General features: G+C 44.6%; 1 protein-coding gene across 5 annotated transcripts; it reads right to left on the bottom strand.

Annotated features, from left to right (window-relative positions):
- Positions 1–3,222: 3,222 nt before the first annotated feature.
- HAUS4 (HAUS augmin like complex subunit 4) lies at positions 3,223–11,124 on the bottom strand. Of its 5 annotated transcripts, XM_036844484.1 has the most exons (11): positions 10,915–11,124; positions 9,735–9,866; positions 9,151–9,235; positions 7,535–7,670; positions 7,313–7,444; positions 6,838–6,972; positions 5,594–5,690; positions 4,552–4,697; positions 4,278–4,408; positions 3,848–3,916; positions 3,223–3,696 (listed from the first exon to the last, which is right to left on the bottom strand). In XM_036844484.1, the coding sequence occupies exons 2-11, from the start codon at positions 9,748–9,750 to the stop codon at positions 3,513–3,515; spliced, it is 1,131 nt and encodes a 376-aa protein (XP_036700379.1). In that variant the 5' UTR covers positions 9,751–9,866; positions 10,915–11,124; the 3' UTR covers positions 3,223–3,512. The 5 variants fall into 5 exon arrangements, with proteins under 5 accessions (XP_036700379.1, XP_036700380.1, XP_036700382.1 ...); XM_036844485.1 differs by lacking the exon at positions 9,735–9,866 and having other exon boundaries at positions 7,535–7,677; positions 10,915–11,120; XM_036844487.1 differs by lacking the exons at positions 9,735–9,866; positions 10,915–11,124 and adding an exon at positions 10,522–10,695 and having other exon boundaries at positions 7,535–7,677.
- Positions 11,125–21,772: the final 10,648 nt, after the last annotated feature.

A 21,772-nucleotide genomic window follows, 5' to 3' on the forward strand; every position in this document is an offset into this window, starting at 1 on the left:
ATGAAAGGCTGAGTAAGCCCACTGGGGGGGCGGCTTAGGGTGAGTAGAAGGTGTGCGTGGTGGGAAAAGGTTGGAAAGTCGAGCTGCACTGTGAGGGCTTGAATTCCCAGCTAAGCCATGTGGACTGTGTTTGGTATGCAGTGGGGACACCTGACATGTTTTGAACAGAGAAATGACGTGAAGTGAAAATTACAAACTACCTGGGAAAAACAAATCAGAATCATCATAAAAATTGGCCTGGCAGTGGTGTATAAGATGAGAGGAGGGGCAGTTAGGGCAATTTGCAGGGACCCAAAATGAGGACCTGAGTAAGGTGGGGCAGTGGCAGGGGAAGGATGCCCATTGGCCATGCTGACTGGTCTCACAAGGTGGCAGGACATTGGGGAGGTCTTCTAGTTCAGGGCCTGGCTCCAGCTTGGTGGGTCCAGAGCCTCTGGAGAGCCCTGATCTTGTTCTTTGGATAACCCTTTTCTAAACTCTGGGCTAATCATTTACGTTTGGTTACACATTCTTTCTTCAGCCAGGCTTAGTACATTTAGGTCTTTCTACATTTCAGTTGTATTTTTCTGAGACCAGGCCTTACTTAGCCACTTTGGCTGGACCTCAGCCACTTGAATATAACTATATTTTAGGGAAAATTCTTTCTACAGATTGCTAACCTCGTTCATGATGAGTTAACGCCTATATTTTCACTATCTCAAAGTATAAGGAGACCTGCCAGTTCCCTTAACAAAACCTAGACCAGGGACTTCCCTGGTGGCGCAGTGGATAAGACTCTGTGCTCCCAATGCAGGGGGCCCAGGTCCTGATCAGGGAACTAGATCCCACATGCATGCCACAACTAAGAGTTTGTATGCCACAACTAAGGATCTCACTTTCCGCAACTAAGACCTGGTGCAACCAAATAAATAAATAAACTTTAAAAAAAACAAAAAAAACAAACCTAGTCCAGATCCTTTAGGATGGGTATTGTGGAGAGACTCTTTATGGGGTGAGGGGCCCTCCAGGGGGCGCCGGGTTCCCCTTTTTGTGGTGGCTGAGGGAGAATGAAGGCAAGGTCACTCCCTTGAGACCTGGATATTCACCCCTCCTTGAAAGCCTGGAGGGGACAGATTTTGCTTGTCTGAGAGCACCCTAGTTTCCTTCCAGAGAGCGATCCTATTCCAAGTTCTGGAGGTGATATACTTTGCCTCTCATTATGGAGGAAGAATCAACAAGACTTGGTTCTTTTTTTTTTTTTCGGCCAGGCTGCGGGGCTTGCAGGGATCTTAGTTCCCTGACCAGGGATCGGGAACCCTGGCCTGGCAGTGAAAGTGCCAATTCCTAACCATTGGACTGCCAGGGAATTCCCAGCAAGACTTGGTTCTTGATCAGATGTGGTAAAAGGTAAGTGAAGAGAGAGAGGAGTGTGAAAGAATGAATGAGCAACAGTAAAGGCAAATCTTTTCTGAAAAATGTGAGGAGGAGAGGGCAGCTGAGGTCCAAGATGCTAACCCTCAGCTCTCGCTCAACCCCTCTGCTTGCCCTCCAAGGCCCCTTCTCATCTCCACAACAGACAAATTTACTACTGCGAACCTTCCATCTCCAGGCAGTGTGAAGAAGGAAAGGACCAAGACACACCACCGTAGTGCTCTCTTCAGGTGCACTGAACACTCTTTGTAAAGAAAAGGGAACCCTCCTACACTGTTGGTGGGAATGTAAATTGGTGCAGCCACTGGAGGACAGTATGGAGGTTCCTTAAAAAACTAAAAATAGAGTTACCATATGATCCAGCAATCCCATTCCTGGGCATATACCCGGAAAAGACGAAAACTTTAATTAGAAAAGATACATGCACCCCAATGTTCATTGCAACCCTATTTATAATAGCCAAGAAGTGGAAGCAACCTAAATGTCTTTTATCCATTGACAGATGAATGGATAAAGAAGGTGTGGTATATATATACAATGGAATACTACTCAGCCATAAAAAAGAATGAAATAACGCCATTTGCAGCAACATGGATGGACCTAGAGATTATCGTACTAAGTGAAGTAAGTCGGAAAGAGAAAGACAAATATCACATGATAACACTTATATGTGGAATCTAAAAAAATTATACAAATGAACTTATTCATAAAACAGAGACAGAATTACAGACATAGAACACAATCTTATGGTTACCAAAGGGAAAAGGGGAGGGAGGGAGGGATAAATTAGGGGTTTGGAATTAACAGATACACACCACTATATATGTAAAATAGATAAACAACAAGGACCTACTGTATAGTGCAGGGAACCATCATTATTTGATCTTAGCAAAAGAGCACCTTGAGACAGTCTCCCTGGAAAGTGGTTTGAGAAGCTGGGTAGGCCCTTCTAAATAAGGGTGTCGGTCTTGTGCTTGTTTGCAGTCCCTGACTTTGACACCAGCCAGGGCCCTGCCTTTTTCTAAGCTAAATAGACCGTGGAACTTGGTTCCTCAGGGTGATCTCCTCCCACCCTCTGCTCTCAGAGAAAGAAGTAACCCTCAAACCACACCAGAGGGAAGCAGGAACACAAATGCCTTGTGTCCTTTCCTGTAACCGAGCTGGATGCCCTGCTACTTTATCATACCCGCCCCACTGAGAGCCACAGTGACAGAATAGTTCCCTATCCATCTGAGCATCTAGCACTCCTTTGGAGACTATAGTTCTTCAAGAGCAAGACCAGTTTTAATCCACTTCTGCTGAGAATGAAGCCTCTAAGACTCCACATGGGACTTCCCTGGTGGCGCAGTGGTTAAGAATCCACCTGCCAATGCAGGGGGCACCGGTTCAAGCCCTGGTCTGGGAAGATCCCGCATGCTGCAGAGCAACTAAGCCCGTGTGCGACAACTACTGAGCCTGCGCTCTAGAGCCAGCGAGCCACAACTACTGAAGCCCGCGTGCCTAGAGCCCGTGCTCCACAAGAGAAGCCACCGCAATGAGAAGCCCGCTCACCGCAACTAGAGAAAGACCGAGCACAGCAAGGAAGACCCAACACAGCCAAAAATAAATAAATAAATTAATTAAAAAAAAAAAAAAGACTCCACGTGGGTGGGCTGGCCCTTCAACCTCCCCCCTTTGAGTAAGCATTACGGATCCATCTCTATTTGGATCCACTCAGTTTCCCTCCTTATCCATATAGCCTTTTTTTTTTTTTTCCATATAGCCTTTGATATTCTTTTTTTATCTTTGCCCAAAGGAAAATGACTAAAATCCTCAGATACAACATTATCACTTTATTCAGGAGATAATCAAGTACGATACAGGGCTGGCACTGACAAATAGCTGTACAGAAAATTATACAAATCTGTTACATTTGCTAGAAGAGACTCTCATTGTAAACAAGGAAGAAAAACCAGGAGGGTGCCTAAAGGACTGCAGTGTTTTGAGCAAGTGTCCCCACGCTCCCTTGAGTGAAGGTGGGCTCAGGTGGTGGTGGCCCTTTCAGCAGGAAGAGGAGGAGGCAGCCCCTATGCAGAAGCTGAGCCTCCTGGCCCCGCCCACACTCAGCGGCAGGCCTTGCTGAACTCCTGGAGGGCCCAGCGCTTGTTCTCAGTTGCCTGCTTGAGTTGGGTGTACTCTTTCACCAGCCTGTCAAACTCCTCCCCGAGGACCTCATAGGTGTTCAGGACCTGTCGGGACTTCTCCATGTCCTGCTCTTGTAGGTGAATAGCCCCCTCCAAACGGTCCCTAAAAGCCCAGGCACAGAAGATACAATATAAGGATCTGGTTCCTCAGAAAGTACACGAGAATGAGAAGGCACTAAAATGAATGAGTCTGGAGGATGGAGGGTATGGGGACAAGCTCTGAATAGCTGCGTCAGGCTCTTGGGAGTTCTCACCTAATGAGACGATGAACTTCCACTTTCTCATCAGTGTAAGTGTCAGACAAAATCTTTAGCTCTTCCATCCTGACCGAGGGAAGAAAGAAATGTCAAGCTGAGGATCCCTGACAGCAGCAGACTTAGGAATGGGACACAGGACCTGCCAATGGTCAAGGTCCTGTGTTGAGCAGTGACAGGATAAACAAGGTCATTCCAAATTCCTGAGCAATTTAGCTCACAATAAACCACCTATTTCAGAGGGCTTTAAAATAAAAGACCCAAGAATGTTGACAGCTTTAGAGTAATCCAAAGGCTAATACTGCTATGTGACATTTACTGAACACCCACAGGGTGCCAGGCATGATGGAGACGAAAGAGATGAGGGCGAGGGTTGGAGGGGGTGGTGTATGAGATGGAGTCCCTCAGATCCGCGGCGGTCACAGCTCACCGCAGCTTAAGGATCATGGCGCTGCACTTGATCTCCAGGTACTGGGCATTGATACGGTCCAGCTCAGACTGAGTCTTCAGCCGGTGCTCCTGAAGAAGCCTCTGCAGCAAGGCCAGGCAGCGGAGAAGCACCTGAGCACCCGGGAGGCAGGAGCAAGAGGGCGGCCACGAAAGAGAGTAGAAAAGAAAGCAGATCAGAAATCCCTGGCTTCCCCAGAGGGGCCCCTGGGGTCAGGGTAAAAATGAAAGGAGGCCATCCCACTGCCCTGCCAAACCTGGGAGTAGGTGGCACTCTTCTTCTCCAGGAGCACCATCTGCTCCTTCTGCTGGCTCCTGGCATCCTGGCACTGCTGCTTCTCACCCACCAGGACCTCTGCAAGGTTCCATACCTTTGCCGCCTTCAGGGTTTCACTGTCTGAATCTGGGCAGAGACAGAGCGCTGGATAGGAAAACCCTAATTGCTCCTGCCCTTTGAAGGCCATGTTTCAGTGCCCCTATCCGATATCTAACCCTACAAATTCTGTCTTCCTCCAGCTTTTCTTCTGATGGCCTGGTAAAAACAGCCCAGTTCTCATCAAGTTCTCTCCATTCTTACTTTGAATTCCAGATTTGGCCCTTAATTCTTTTTTATTAATCTTTTTTAAAAAATAATTTATTTATTTTTGGCTGTGTTGGGTCTTTTTTTTTTTTTAATTTATTTATTTAATTTATTTATTATTTTTGGCCGCATTGGGTCTTCGTTGCTGTGCGTGGGCTTTCTCTAGTTGCGGGGAGCGGGGGCTACTCTTCATTGCGGTGGCCTCTCCTGTTGCGGAGCATGGGCTCTAGGCACGTGGGCTTCAGTAGTCGTGGCGCACGGGTTCTAGAGCACAGGCTCGGTAGTTGTGGGGCGTGGGCTTAGTTGCTCCACGGCATGTGGGACCTTCCCGGACCAAGGCTCAAACCCGTGTCCCCTGCATTGGCAGGTGGATTCTTAACCACCGCGCCACCAGGGAAGCCCTGGCCCTTAACTCTTAAATCATAGAAATAAAGAAAAGGTCAACTCCTATTAACCTGAACTTTACTCCCTATTTCATTCTGATTCTCTTAAGAACGAACTATCCTTCCCTGCAGCAAGAGGATGCTGCCACCTTGCTGAATAAAGGAAGTCCGTACAAAATTTCTTGCTTTTATTCTACCAGCAAGGAAACAAACAAGTAAACATTTCCAACGCTTCTCAGCTTCTGTCCCAAATCTAAAATTCAAACACATTATTCTCAAAAGAGAAGACCAGGAGCCCTGAAGGCCAGCCATGAACAGAACACAGCCAGCACGCACCTGAACTGGGATTGTGGTAGCAGAGCAGAGTGAAACATTTCTTCTTGAGCTGCTCCTCCACTTCAAGCAGGAGCCGGGCTCTCATCCACACAAAATCCTACAGCCACAGAAGTGAAAAGAGAGATGCAGACAGACTGTTGGAACTAGAAAGATCCAGTCAATGAATATGTGATGATTAACAATCTCAGTGATAACCAAAGAAAGTGCATCAAGAGACATCAGGGAGATTAATTTTTGACCTATCAAATTAGCAAAGAATACAGTGACTGTCAAGATCCCATGCTGATGAAAATGTGGGGACCTAGGTGCACTGGGAGCTCCTCTCTGGACAGCAGTTTGGCAATATGTACCAGTGTGTTCTATGTGTGTAGCCTGTGACCTGGTGATCCCACTTCAAGCACTAACACTCGGAAAGTAATCATACAAAGACACATATGAACTAGCATGTTCCTATCAGTGTGGTTTCTACCAGCAAAAATGTGGAAATAACCTTAAATTAATATCCATCAATAAGGTTAAGCAAATTATGCTACATCCATACAATGGAATCCTATCTGGAATTTAAACTGATGATATAATAAGGACTCTGAGCACTAACTATGTGCCTGGACACTGCTGAGAGTGCCTTAGGAAGGTGGGAGGGATAAATTAGGAGGTTGGGATTAACAATATACACACTACTATATACAAAATAGATAACCAACAAGGACCTACTGTATAGCACAGGGAACTCTACTCAATATTTTATAATAACCTATAAGGGAAAAGAATCTGAAAAAGAATAGATATAAATATACATATAACTGAATCACTTTGCTGTACACCTGAAACTAACACAATATTGTAAATCAACTACACTTCAATAAAAAAAAAAAGAGAGTGCTTTAGGAGGTATCATCTTATTTACAGTTATTTGAAAAGTAATATATTTACCTGAAAATAATCATATACTTGAAAAAAGTCCAAAATATATTGTGAAAACAGATTATACTCTCTATACAGGTATGGAAGGTATAATACTATTTATGTCAAGCTGTATATAATAATACTGCATTTATTTCTAGGTTTAGTATTTCAGCTTTTACTTTCTTCCTTGTAATGTCTTTCTTATTTACTAGAGTTTGACCACCACGAACATGTTTCATTTTTATAGAAACAATAAAGCTTAACCAAAAAATGTTTAAATATATGGGAGAAATTAAGCCATTTCTCTTCTTTGGTCCCAATATCTGCTCCCCGCCAACCTCTGAGGGTGGCATGAGCTCCAGAAGGTCCACCTTCTCCAGCCCAAGCAGTGGGGGCACCTCCCTCTCCTGGCTGGGACCTAAGAGCTGTGTCAGCTCAGTCACGAGCAGCCGCTGTTCCAGGGTCTCATGAAACTGAGAGAGAGAATAAAAAACAAAAAGAAGTTACTATAAAACTTCTCCCCCTCCACCTCCTCCATCCTCACAAACCAGTTTTTCACACATCTTCAAAGTCCTCAAACGTGTCATCCCCTTCGGATAACTTCCCAGCTGCCAGTACTTTCTCCTGTCAATCTTTCTTTTCAAAACCCTGACAACACACCCACCTCTCCCCCATAACTACAGTCCCTTTCTTTCTTGATAACCATTACTCAAAGCTCCTATTTCCCCCAGATCATAGAATCAGTTGAAGCCATAGCTGGCCTGGTCATTCCTACAGCTGGTACCAACGCCTACTTCATCTCTCCTGCCTCACCTTTTTGTCCTCAGAAGTTAAATTTCTGTCTTGACTCTTCACATAGTAGTCCACAAGCAGCTCTTGAATGACTCTCTGTAAAATTTCAGACCTTAACCATGTTGTCTTATGCAATCGAACTTCCTTCCACGCCTAAAAAAACAAAAAAATCCCAGGTAGGAACCCCTCTTTCTCAGAAGATATTTCCTTCCTCCCTATTAGCCCTTCTCCCAGGGCCCTTACCTGAGCCTGCTCCTTTGCCAGTGTGAGGCTTAAGCCACTCTCGTCCATGTGTTGTGAGAGACTCAGCAGCAGTTTGCTGAAGTGTGGGTTCTGTAATAGGTCCTCTTCACTCAGGTTACAAGGAGGGAGCTGTTTGTTGCACACTTAAAGGGATGTCCCCCATAGGGGCCAAAAAGCAAAGACAGTATGGACTCAATTTATATAACTGAGCATAACTCTTAGCTTAATACTCAATTCCAAAAAACCCCTAGGTTTTTGGTAGGGAATTTTTCTAAATCGAATGAAAATTTTAAGAAAATCAAAAAATAGGGAATTCCCTGGCGGTCCAGTGGTAAGGACCCTGTGCTTTCACTGCCGAGGGTCCGGGGTTCAATCCCTGGTCAAGGAACTAAGATCCCACAAGCCCTGTGGCGTGGCCAAAAAAAGAAAGAAAGAAAAAAATCCACAAATAAACTAGAGGCAATACTCAAAGTAACAAGTATTTATATTATATACAAGGACATTAATCAAGAATTAGGGAATGAGTCTTAAAAAAACTAAGATCTTAGAAAATGGAAATGCAGTTGGAAAATATTAGACAAAGAGAATCAAGAATAAGGGACTCGTTGGTATACCACAGTACCTAAAATGCCTCATTCACACAGAATACCTAGAGCTCTTGAGGAAGGAAAAAAAAAAAAAACACATGTAAAGTTCCCTCTTTGTATGTGATCTCTAGTCGCATAAGCAAGACTGAGAGAAGGTATATTCTTAACAGTAAATAAAAAATTTAACTAACCAAATTCTCCTCATTGTAAATAGACTGAGTAACCCATGTGGATGCAGAACAGCATATGCATGAGAAAAAGTGCAAGAAGTCAGGATCCACTGCTTATTCCATATGCTCAAAGGGCTTTTTTTCCATCTCTTTTCCCACGTGCTTTCTGCTGAGGTCTTCTGTTTTACTCCCACTTACCAAACACTTACATTTTCATTCTTTGGACCATCATACCAGAGTCCTTTTAGAGAATAAGAAATCTCTCTTTTTTTTCCCCCAAGGCATTGAAAGATCACTATGGAAATGGTCAAAATACAGAAGATTCAAGTTTTTGAAGGATTCAAGAAAGGATTTGAGATATGCAAAGAATTCAAGATATGGAAGGATCTGAGATTTTGGAGGACAAGATATGAGAAAATTCAAGACACAGGTAGGAAGGTAGCTTTCAAAAGTTCACTGGCCACCCTCATCTTCAGGATATGCTTGCTAACTCAGCTTGGGAGCATCTTGAAATTTTAGTCTACTGCACTAGCAGGTACCGAACAGGAGTCAGTATAATCTGTCTGCCAGTAAGAGAGTGTTTAAGAATCTTCAAGTATTCTAGTTTCCCTAGAAAGTTAGGCTTCTGTGCGAGAAACCATACTGGTGAACATTATAAATCCTTTTTTTATTTTTTTGGCAACGTCGCATGGCATCTCCGTTCCCCAACCAGGGGATGAACTCAGGCCATGGCAGTGAAAGCGCCGAATCCTAACCACTGGACCACCAGGAAATTCCCCCTTTTTATTACAGAAGACAAGACCCTAGATAAGACCTCTGTGGATAAGTCCTCAAACCTCTTGCAAATGGCTACCCTTACCTTGTTGGAGTATTTCCATCCCTTCTCCAGATGAGCAGAAATCCCCGGATGCCATCTGCTTTTCTTGTGATTCTTATCTGTCCAACTGAGTAAAAGAAACAAAAAGATAAACTGGCTTGGCTGCTCCAGAGAGAGACAACTACCTTGGGTTCAAATTTCTGTCATCTACAAGCAGGGGAGGAGAAACACCTCTTACAGGGCGGGGGACTATGTCACACATCCTGGGTCCTGTCTGAAAAGGAGCCTCCTTGGGAAAGAAAACTTTCCAATTCACTAGTCTAAACGGGAGGATGGCCCCCTCCCCCCACCATTATGTCTAAGGTTAAAACTGAGCTGCTGCTTTCTAGTTATGAGTGAACTGGGAAAAGGGGGAAAAAAATCCAGGTCTGCTTTTTTCTCCAGTCAAATAACTCAGCTATCAAATTCCACAATAGTTTCGTGTGCTTCTTTAACTTGTCCTTTCATCTGAGATCTGTTGGTAGTTTTTGATCATTAACTCTAGAAACATCCTTCAGGAGTGACGAATCATTCCACACTTGAACAAAAACAACTGGTTTTCACATAACAGCGTTAGTAAAGAGCACCTGGAGGAAAGAGCATGACAAGAAGACTGACAGGGAGGTCAGGGCCAGAAGAGGAACTCAAAGGTGTATTAATGCGTCTGAGGCCGGGAGGACGACGTGAGCCGTCGGTGTTTTGCCAGAACACGGAGTACACTGAAAAGAATGACATCAACACAAAAGGGCAGTAAAGATGGGCACAGTTTGGACTCTGTGGGGACAAAATTTTTCCCTTGACATGACTTCCCATTTTTTTCTTTCTTTGCTCCACCCCCTCCCCTCTGCAAAGTATCAAACTCCAAAGGGAAGCTGAGCCTCCCAAAGCAGAACAGACATAGGTTACTATGATTTAACACTTCATGTTCACAGAACATTTGGTTTACTCCCTGGTTTTATGAGTAACATCAAAGTAACTACTCATTTGTGTTGTAACATGGTCTAGAGGGGGACGTAGCTGAGGTATCAGAATGCTAAGACTTAATTTGCGGCTCAGCCGTTGCTTCTGTGCGAATTTAAAGGAATTGCTTTTTTGTGCCAAACTTTTTCCCACCTGCAAAACTGAGATAACGATTCCTGCCTTGGATGAGACATTAAGAATTAATAACACAATCGACTTGTCAACAAAAGCCACTACTTAGTTAAGCTCAGTGTTTTAGCATTCTGTTTATCACGGATCTAAGCCTGCAAACAAATTTTGCAGGGAAACTTCGCCCACGGAAATGAGGACCAATCCAAATTTCAAAAAAGTCAGCTGTTCTTCCCTCCCTAGGGGAAGTGCCCACTTGGGGTTTTTTAGGGTGCTTTCCTTTACCCTTTTAAAGTGCTACAGGGCGTGAACGGTGGCGGCAATCAGGCTCGATTCTCCACCCTTTGCACTCAGACGTGTTAAAACGGTGATACAAGGACCGAAGCATTTAAATGTTCTGACTCAGGCGTCTTTTAAATTCTTAGAGCTGTCTTTACACGCTGCACTGAACGTTAAATTGATTTTACAGGTATTTTCACAAGATGTGACCCTTACAGGGCCCGAGATGAATCAAAATGCGGAGCGGGCTCTCCAGCGCCTACTTTCCTTCCGTCTGGGCAGTCAAGGATTCCCAAGGCCGAGGGCGGTCTCGGCGACCGGATACCGGGGACTGGCCAGCTTGACCCTCCCAGCGCTCCTCCTCCCCGCAGCGCCGCCCGCCGACCCTCCGGAGCAAACCTGCACAGCGTGGGCAGCTGAAGCTCCCGAGGCAGTGCCGAGGGGGCTGGGGCGGGCAGGCCGGCGGCGGCAACACCCGGCCCCCGGCCGCGCCCGGGCTCCGGAAGCTCTCCCTCGGGCCGGGCGCAGGGGCTGCGGGAAGCTAGGCCCCGGAGGACCGCGCGGGGAGGTCGGGGGAGGGGAAAAGGCCGAAAGCGCACCGGAGGCAGTGGTAGGGGGCGGGGCCCCGCTCGAGGCGGGAACGCAGGCTCCGCCCCCCGCCTCGCTCGCGCCCTTAGACCCCAACGGCCGGAAGACTGGGTGTTCGGAATCCGGGCTGGGAAAGGGAGACGTCGTAGGCAGGCTTCTTTGCCCTTTCTCCTGGGTACCTTCCCCCATGCTGAGGGCAAACGTTGAGAAGATGGTAGTAATTGCCAGCTTCTACTGAGGGCCCACGATGAGTCAGACTACGCCAAGCGTTTTACTTGCCTTGCCCCGCCCCGTTTAGTTCTTACAGTGTCCTGCGAGGAAGTCACTATCATACCCATTTTACAGAGGGGAAGACTAAAGCGCAAAGAGGTTATGTGGCTTGCTCAAGGTCGCGGCTTGCAGAGTGTAAACCTGACCCAAGGGCCCTCTGAACCTTCCCAGACCTGCCGCCCACCCCGACCCTGTCTGCAAGTCTCCTTGGTCAGGCGCTCCCAGCCCTGCCCCTTGGGTGGGCTTCCCATCCAATTTCCTCCCCCAGGCTCCTCCTCTGCCCTCTCCTTTACCTCTCATCCGTCACTAAAACCCCTGTCTTCTGTTTTTAGACTATGTGGACATTTATTGTTTGCTTAACCAGAAGTCTGGCGCTGGGGGTCCTAAGGCTTCTTAGCAGCTCCCTGGTATCAAGGTTGTTTGCAATTCTCTTCGCAGTCCCCTCGTGGTCAAAAGGTGGCTTCAGAAGTTCAAGGAGTACATCCTCTCAACAGCATCCCAAGCAAGAAGGAAGGGGAAGAGCCTTCTTCCTGTAACAGTCAGGGAAGAAAATCTTTCCCAGAACCACCCAGCAGACTTTCCCATATGTCTTATTGCCAGGTTGGGTCACCTGCCCACCCCTAGACCAGTGAGCTGGATGTCTTACATTTGCCCCCCAGATCCACCTTCTGTTCTTCAACCTATGTAGAAGGTAAGGACTACCTCAGGACTTCAGGGTTCCCATATTCCCTGACTGGTATCAGCCAATGGGGGATCCCAGCAGGAGGTGGGAGGGAGGGAAGACAGTGGTGGGAGGAGGAGGACAATTCCCCTGACTTCCTCTCTGGCCTTGACCTCAGGCTGGCTATGGACTTTGACCAAAGGTCATTGCTCCTCTCAGGGGGGTCTCCCCACCTCTCTCTGTCTTAACCCTCACCCACCCTTTTTTCAAAGTCGACTGGAATTAGGTGAATTATTTTTAAAATATTTGATGTTAAGTAAATTGCACCAAGGTTTATGAAATCTCTTGCATCAGAGAAGCAGATAGTCTGGGGTAGAGGGAAAAGAATCTCAGGGCTAGATGTGCTGGGTGGCAGAGAGTTTAACCTTTTCTTTTGGTACCAACTAGAGAATTCTGTTAGCAATACATAGGGAAATAGGGTGATCCAGTGCAGAAATTTTTTACCCCTGGTCATCTTGTCAACTTCCACCTTTCATGCTTAATGTTAAAGTGCTGTCATTTTCTAAGGCTTTTAAAGATCATTTATGCTTCCTCAGTTCTGTAGTGCAGCGTCATTAAATATCAGGCATAATGTCCCTAACAAACAGCACTTGGAACAAAATAGCAAGCGTGCTTTGGTGACTCAGAGCTGATCAGAAATCTACTGAAATTTCATGTCTCATAGTTGCCAAATTTTCTAAAATGGTACTACAAAGCTTTGGCTAAGCAGCTCTAAAGTACTGGGGAAATGAGGAGGTGAAGGGTACAGAGGCCTGTCTTCAGGTAGGAGGGCAGAGGGGAGAGCCTTGGGAAGCCTTGAATTGGATCAAACCTTCACATGCAATTATCTGTTCCATCTCTGTCTCTAACAAACTGTGTGACCTTGGGTTTCCGGTTCCTTATCTGTCAAAAGGAAGAACTAACATATTTCTAGCTCCTCCAATCTCACAGTGTTGATGTAATGATCAAATGAGATAATGGCTGAGATAATGCTTTGGAAAGACTATCAAAGTGAGGTGTTTTACAACTGACACTTATTAAGCACTTATTAAGTGCCTTGGGAGAGACACAAAGATAAATAGGACTCAGTCCCTGCCCTGAAGAAGTTCATAATCTAAGTTCAGAAGATAAAACATACATATGAAAAGCAAACAGTACATGGCAGCAAAAAGGTGTCAAAAGAGCAGTTTAGATTATAAATACCAGAGAAACTTGAAGAAGGTACAGAACTCTTTCTGCAGGAATGGATAGGGAAGACTGAAATAAATCTTCTCTTAGCTGGGCCTGAAAGGAGAGGAAATTTGGATCATTTCGAATGGAGGAAACTTCCCAGCAAGTGGAGGCAGAGACAAGGAGTCCAAGCTGCATTCTGGGTCCAAGAGGAGACCAGACCAGGTGAAGTGAAAGACTTCACAGGCCAGTTCTACTTAAGACGAGAAAGTTGAGCCTATAGACAGACCATCCTGGCAGCTAAGACTGCAGCAGAATACCGAAAAAGGATCTTACAATTGACACCATCTGGTGTCCTTGAGCAAGAAAGAATTGCAAGAGAGGCCCTAGAATTCATTCTCTTTCTCTCTCCCCATCCCTCCCTCCCTCTCTATCTCTTTGCTCTGGATTTTTTAAAAAACAGCTTTATTGAGGTATTTTGGCATCCAATATTTAAAGTGTACTGCTCATTAAGTTTTGACATAACTATACTTCTGTGAAACCATCACCGCAATCAACATTGTGAACATAGGCATCATTCCCTAAGTGATTACTTGTGCCCCTTTGTAATTCCTCTCTCGGGCCCCTTGCAACCACTGATCTGCTTTCTGTCACTGTGGATTAGTTTGCACTTTCTAGAATTTTATATAAATGGAATCAAATAAAGATGTACTCTTTTTTGTCTGGCTTATTTTACTCAGCATAGTGAATTTTGAGTTTTATCCATGTTGTTGCTACTCTCAATAATTCATTTTTTTTCAGTTCATGTTTTTATTATTGAGAAGTGCTACAGAATCCTCTTTAAAACCTTAATTTTGGGGGGTTTGTATTTAAGGAGGTGCTTCCTCCATGACCCCAAGGTACCTATCTCAGTGCTTGGCATACAGACGCACTTATTTGTTGAAAGGATGAATTTTTGACCACCCCACAGTGCTAATACCTTATATAGTTTTGTTTGTTCCGTGGGATGCTTGGCCTTTAGAGGCCTGTCTCTTCATCACTGTTGTTCATCTCACCTTCTGCTATACCATATGCACAATACAATCGCTCACTTCTTAAATGTTCTTTAATGATAAAGCCATGAACATGCTCAAGTATTCCTGAGCTAGACTCTGGTGGAGGAGGGGGTGTTAGGGGGGAGGTGGAGAAAGATAAATTAGGCATAACTCCTGTTCACAATCTAGCTCTACCTTCTTGAAGACATTGCTCTTGACTGAGTATTCAAAAAAATATTCAAAAACATATTCACATATGTTTTAACGATAATAAATGTAAATGGGAGTCTGAGAAAAAGTCTACTTAGCCTTTCAGACTTGGGCCATTCCTTTGCTGCATTGTTTAGAATTGCAGAGAAGAATGGAGATTTGCTGAGAATATTGCAGGGACTCTGCCTCCCATACCCTAGCCAGGAAACAAAACGCTGCTCCAAAGATAGAGATTTCGGGTGAGCATTTAGGATTCTACTTACCAAACTAATGGAAAGTTTTGAGTAGAATATTTTCTCCCACTGAAAATTTGGGCTTATATAACCCGTTTCAAAGCTAGGACATTAAAATAACCATTGAATTATGGAACCATGCTTAACTAAGCAATTGTCTAGAAAAAAAATTTTTTAAAGCGATACCACTTTGGGGAATTCCCTGGTGGCCTAGTGGTTAGGATTCAGTGGTTTCACTGTGGAGGCCCGGGTTCAATCCCTGGTTGGGGAACCGTCCCACATGCCATGCAGCGTGACCAAAATACAAAAATAAATAAATAAAAATTAACAAACAAACAAACAAAGCCATACCACTTTGAAAGTACCTGAAGACAAGTAGCAGGAATATATTATGGTATTATGGACTCAGAAGCTAGTTTCAGGAATAAAAATTATTACAGGCAGTCAAGAGATTTCAGAATTATTTTCAAGGGTGTTCACTGGAAAATGAAGTTATTCAGAGCCACAACTATTGATGATTAAGCTAGAAAATTTCATGCCCATTGTAAGTACATGATTTAAGGAGAAAACAGGTGGATAAAGAAAATATGTAATCAACCTATGACATCAAATGAAAATTTTAGAACAAATGTTCATAATGTGCCACTTTTGCAAACGCTTAACCCTTCCAAGGGGCTTTCAAACCCAGCGCTGTGGCTTCAAGGGTGGCCTGACTGTTCATGGAAACTTGTTATACAAACTGGAATGAGCCTGGTTTTACTGAGAAGCTGTTGTGAGCTAGGATATAAACAAGGCCTGATAGGAAATTTTGGATCTCAAAGAAAAGCTGAGAAGTTTGGCTCAAAAAATGGGACAGATTGAAACCATTTTTAACACAGGGATATGAAACAGTTAAAGGAAATTGACTCAGAAGAAGATTCATATCATTTTGAAAAGCTAGACATGAAGCACAACGTGTTCAGTTCTTGTTATAACCGACCGAGTGTGGTGCTGTAATGCGCAAACACGTACCAGGCTGATAAAGTATTTCCCTGGGCTTTAAACTGACGATGACACTGTCTCATACTGAGCTGCATATGGAAGAGATTTTCTCCTTTAAAAATTGTGTCAGAGCCAGTGGGAGAAATAGACCTACCAAAGGGCATTTGGAGTTTCATGCTTGGGAAGAACATACACTGTAAATATTGAAACGCTTCCTATGATTAAGGTGTTATGCAAAAAAAAAAAAGCAAAACCTTGAGGAAGTTAGCAATTTAGTATACTTTCTATATTCCATTTACCAAAGAGAAATTTTGCCAAACTAATTTATAGTATTCAACCATGGTAGCTAAGTAGATTAAGTGTTACATCTGGGTTTCCCATGACTGGGTTGCTGTATAAAAACCCAGGCACAGATATTTCTGGAATGCATGCTTTTCTTGGGCAGCATTTCAAAACTAATTTATCGGTATTTTCAAATGATTAATAATGGGAGACTCGATGGATGGGGAGCCCTTGATCATCCAAATCAAGGGTTACTGACTCACAAGTCTATGGGAGGGCTTCCCTGGTGGCGCAGTGGCTGAGAATCCGCCTGCCAATGCAGGGGTCACGGGTTCAAGCCCTGGTCCGGGAAGATCCCACATGCTGCGGAGCAACTAAGACCGTGCACCACAACTACTGAGCCTGCGCTCTAGAGCCCGCGAGCCACAACTACTGAGCCCACGTGCCACAACTACTGAAGCCCGTGTGCCTAGAGCCCGTGCTCCACAACAAGAGAAGCCACAGCAATGAGAAGCCTGCACACTGCAACGAAGAGCAGCCCCGGCTCGCCGCAACTAGAGAAAGCCCGCGCACAGCAACGAAGACCCAACGCAGCCAAAAATAAATAAATTAATAAAAAAAAATAAAGTCTATGGGAGCCAGGCAGGTAATTAATGTCTGACGGGCACAGACCAAAGAGTGGTGGAGACTGTGACAAACTAAGGAGAGAATACGTCAAGCAAAGGAGCAGCCACCACTCAGTTCTGACCAGTTGCTGCCACGTGGCAATGGAAGCCCGGGGTGACACATCTTCTGATTATTCAAAAAACCTTAGTAACCCAGCTCTTTGTATATAATATCCAGATTTTTATATGAAATCTCCTGAATTGTAAATGTTGGCAACCAGTTATTCATAATAGCTTATTATTATTACAGAGGAAGTACACATGCATCGTATAAAAACGGAAAATGTAGGCCAACAACAACAGAACATATTCCCACCACTCAGAGAACACCACTGTTAACACCTTAGTGCATATCCTTTCAGATCTTTTTTATTCATAAATATATAGACATTTTAAAAGCAAAATGATTATGGTTTTGGAACTGGTATTTTATTAATGATTTTGACCTTTCCATTTCAGTAAATTTTCACCCCATCTAATTCCCTGTTCATATTAAAACATTTCCAGTTGACCACAAACATCTTTTGTAGCAATTTGTTTAAACTAACAGGGAATCCAGGACCATGCATTGGATTATTATTGTATACCTTAAGTCTCTTTCATAGCAGTTTTGGCTTAAAAAAAAAAATCATACTGACTTGCTGAAGAGAGCTGGTCAGTTGCCCTGCAGAATGCTTCACCTCCTAGATTTGTCCAGTTGCTTCCTCCTAGTGTCCATTAGTTCGTTTCTCTATCCCCAATATTTCCTGTAAACTGTAAGTTATATCTAATACTTCTTTTGGGGTAGGGAGCAGCTAGAATATATGCTAGGTTGGGTTATGTATTTGCCTCATACCAGAACTGGCCTACTGGTAAGTGATACCAAGACTGTTTCCAGGAAATGAGTGATGACAGTCTGATCCCTCCAATATACAGTTACATTTTTGTCCTCAAGTTTGTAAACTGACAGTGTTACTTGGCGCTGTATGAATGTGCAGTTGTCTACCAATGATTTCACCTATGGTTTTTAACACCAATTAATAATCTTTGCTAGGATCAATAGTTTTATCAAAGTTCACAAAATGCCATTTTCCCAATTCTGTCATTCTTTCTACATCTATTAGCTGGCATTTTTTCCTTCTTCAACTAGGGTTCAAGTTAGTACTATAGAAAATAACTCCCGGTGGGCCAAACTCAATGCATTTGGGGACAGGATTTAGCCAGTGGGCTGCCACCTTCTGATCTACACTCTAAGCCAGACTGTTTCATCACCTGTACCCTGCGCATTAGGTCTCGTTTGTAACACTCAATTTCTTTGCATTTGTTGACATGTTGCTTGTAATTTTCTCACCGCATTTTATGTGTGTATTTATCTCCCTGGCTGGACTGTGGCCTCCTCAAGGACAGGGACTCCCCTGCAGTATATTTCCTTTGTTTCCCCTAATGTGCTCTTAAAGGTACTTTGGTGATTGCTAATCCTAATTAACAAAAAAGCACTAATAAGAACCAAAAGTTTTCATTATTATCTCTCGTGTTCCCTGGCTTTCCCACTAAAACTTGCCCTAATTATCTGTCATAGTGAAGCACTTGTCTCATTTACAGTTTACTGATGCCCTGGGAGTCCCTGGGTGGGGGTAGGTAGTGGGAGGGAAGAGGGGAAATAAGCTCTTTATTAGTCTTCAGAAGTTGGAAAGTCATTTTCCAGCTGTGTGACCTTGGGTAAGTCCCATCATCACTCAGAGTTTCTATTTCTTCATTCAGTAAAATGAGGTGACGGGGATATCTCTAAACGCACACCTCGCTTGGCTGTAACTCTCTAGGATACATGCCTAACCAGTACCTTTTAGTAGATGTTCCTCCTAACCCACCTCTCCCTGCTCCCTTCACATGGGTCAACACTATCCTTTCTAAGAGGATAGTAGCTGAAATAATACCCACAGTGGACAGAATTTGCCTCTGACGACTTCCCGACCATCACAGTTACACCAGTCTAATCTATATGTGCCAGGAATAGTCTGCTCAGATTTACAAGGTCAAACCTTAGGACCTCCTTCCCAACGAGGGCCAAGCGTGGACAACAGGGCCCTCCACAAGCAATTGACACAGCAGAGGCCCAGCCTTAGGTCTTCCTTGCTGCAAGGGAGGAGAGGATGGAGAGGATTGAGATCGGTTAGACCCTTGCCCTTCTTGTGGAGTCTTGCCTTTAGGGTTCTGAATGCCCCTAGGCCAGCTCTGGGGTATGGGTCCTTCTAAAAAAGAAAAAAAAAGAAAGAAAAATGCTTCAACTCACTGCTTCTTCCCAATCCTTTTCTCGCAGTCCTGTTAGTCTCTTTTTATTCCCCCCTTTTTATTCCCTTCCATCTAGGTACAGTCTCAGGGACCTCATCCAAATGGCTTTCTGTGCCCTGAAACAGCTTTCTCTTATGTCCTTCTTGACTGAGGATGGTCTCCAGCCTGATTATAAATGGAGTCTTACCATTTCCGCGGCCTTGAGAGCTCCAGGGGGAAGGGGAAGCAGTCGAGTCTCTAAGAAGTAAGGCAGAGAACCCGCACCAGCCGGCTTATTCACAAACCCCATTCGGGCCTGTAGCAAACAGGGCTGGCCAGAGCAAATAGCTCAAGTCTGCTGTGAAAGCCTGACCCCTGTCCGTGACTCTCATCTAAAGAGAAACAAAACGGATCCATAATTCTTCCATTTCCCCTTTCGCCGTCTCAGGCCTATTGGCTGTTGATGAAAATCAGGTGGCAAATTGGCCAAACAAGGTCCACCTGTTGCTGTATCCTTGGCAGCATCCCATGAATCTTTCAATACCAACGGGAAATAGTAAATAGAACTGCTAAGGATGAGCAATCTCCCCGTGAACAGGAAGAAGGGAAGCTCTTGAGATGTGGGGTACACTTGGAACTTGCCAGCGATGCCGTGCAGCAGCTGGGTCTTCTCCTATGCCATGGCCTGCCTTCCCTGGGCCCGTCTTCATCAGATATTAGCACTTGTTTTTCCTCAGGAAGGAGAAAGTAGCCCCAGTGGCAAGGACAGAGTCCTGGGGACCCCTCAGGGTTAGGACAGATGAGCACAGACCTAGAAAGGAATCAGCCAGTCAGTGGCAGAGGGAGGCCAAAACCACAGTAAGAAACAAAGGATCAGAGTGACAGAGTGGACAAGACCCCCAAGAGTAAAAGAACTGAAGGGATGGATGTAAGGCTACACGTGCTTGTCTGCATTTCCCAGACCTGGAGCAGCCTGGTGAGAGATTTTCCCAGTCACAGAGCCTTTGTATTCACTTATTTAATAACAATAGTTCAGAAGAAACAATCCCAGCTGTAGAACACGTAATTTTGTTTCAGAACATTACCCTGCCCCCCCCAAAAAAGTGCATTTCCTCCGCTCTGGCACTCCATGGTGTGAATCTGATCTCTTACTTTCACTCAGAGGCCTCTTTTTTTTTTTTTTTTTAATTAATTAATTAATTAATTTTTGGCTGTGTTGGGTCTTCGTTTCTGTGCGAGGGCTTTCTCTAGTTGCAGCAAGCGGGGGCCACTCTTCATCGCGGTGCACGGGCCTCTCACTATCGCGGCCTCTCTTGTTGCGGAGCACAAGCTCCAGACGCGCAGGCTCAGTAGTTGTGGCTCACGGGCCTAGTTGCTCCGCGGCATGTGGGATCTTCCCAGACCAGGGCTCGAACCCGTGTCCCCTGCCATTAGCAGGCAGATTCTCAACCACTGCGCCACCAGGGAAGCCCATCAGAGGCCTCTTTTATGCAATTCCCAGGTTGGCTGGCAAAGTCATCTTAGAATCATCCCTAAATGTGGAATTTCTGTTCTCAAGAGTCATTTCCAATATGAAACTCTAAGTGGTGGAGAATAAAGACTAAGGATCAAAGGTTATCAGACTAATTTGCCTAAAACCAATTCACCTAGAGACAGTTTCAAGTAAGTATTTATCAAATCTGCAGCATTTCAAAAAGATTTCGCAGATTCACCCTTTCACTTTTCATTGCTGTCTGTACACCTTTGTTAGTCAACTGAGTATGCCACATGCCTGTTTATTTGTTGAGACTCTATTGGCCTTTTAACAGCAGGAATGTAGTAGACAGACCAAGGCATCAAAATCATATGAGCTCTGTTACAGTTTTCAAAGCATCTAATTTGGAAAAGAATATTGGATTAAGAAACACAAAAAATGATACACAAAACGTCTGTACCAATTCTATTTATTGCTGGAAACTTTTAAAAAAAAAGTTTGAAAAGTAGGTAACAGAAAAAGATATCCATAAAGGTAGGAAGCAATCTCATCATTTACAAAGTGCTGCAAATTTGATAAATTTATGCTGCTGATAACTCAGGGGTACTCTTAGATGAAAAGATATAAATCCTTGAAATACCCAAGCGTGACAAAAAAGAACAGAACTAAATGGCTATAAAAATATCCGAAAGGGAACTCAGCTTTTGGTAAACTGGTCATCAGGTGAACTTTAAGTAAACAAGTTGTTAGTGGATTGGTTTTAAGAGATCTAGCCAAACTGATCAGAACCAAGTGAAAGTGTTTTGCCTCTCTGGCTCCTGGAACCTCACAGTTTGAGAGCTGTGGTGGATATAACTCTGGTTTCCTCTGTGAGGCAGCAGGTCTGGAGAGCTGAACTACTACTAATGAACCAAGTGTAAGAGTCCCCTGACGAGAGAGAGAGAGAGAGAGAGAGAGAGAGAGAGAGAGAGAGAGAGTGTGTGTGTGTGCCCGTGTGCACACAAATGTATACTAGAGATACAGACTAGAATCAGACCTTTAGAAAATACTGGAACCCGCCTGTGTGTGCCTGTTATGTGCTACAGCACAGGCTGCACACCTGGAAAGGCCAGTCACCCACATCATGGCAACTGGAGGGCTCCACCTCCACAATCCATTTGGAATGTCTTGATCTTTGGTCTCTGGCCCTTGGGGCCCTCCCTAGAGGACTCTTCTGCCAGGGCTACAGAGTGCCTTCCTTTTCTTGACTGGCCTCAGAGGGGCCCACTGGCCACAGGAATTTGTCAATGGTGGTGACGGCAGCAGCAGTGACTGCATCTCAGATATACTGGGTTGGCCAAAAAGTTCGTTTGATGTTTTCCGTAAGATGGCTCTAGTAGCGCTTAGTTGTCTTTAACTTCATT

This window comes from Balaenoptera musculus, chromosome 2 (genome assembly GCF_009873245.2).
Source record: "Balaenoptera musculus isolate JJ_BM4_2016_0621 chromosome 2, mBalMus1.pri.v3, whole genome shotgun sequence".
Taxonomy (NCBI): Eukaryota; Metazoa; Chordata; class Mammalia; order Artiodactyla; family Balaenopteridae; genus Balaenoptera; species Balaenoptera musculus.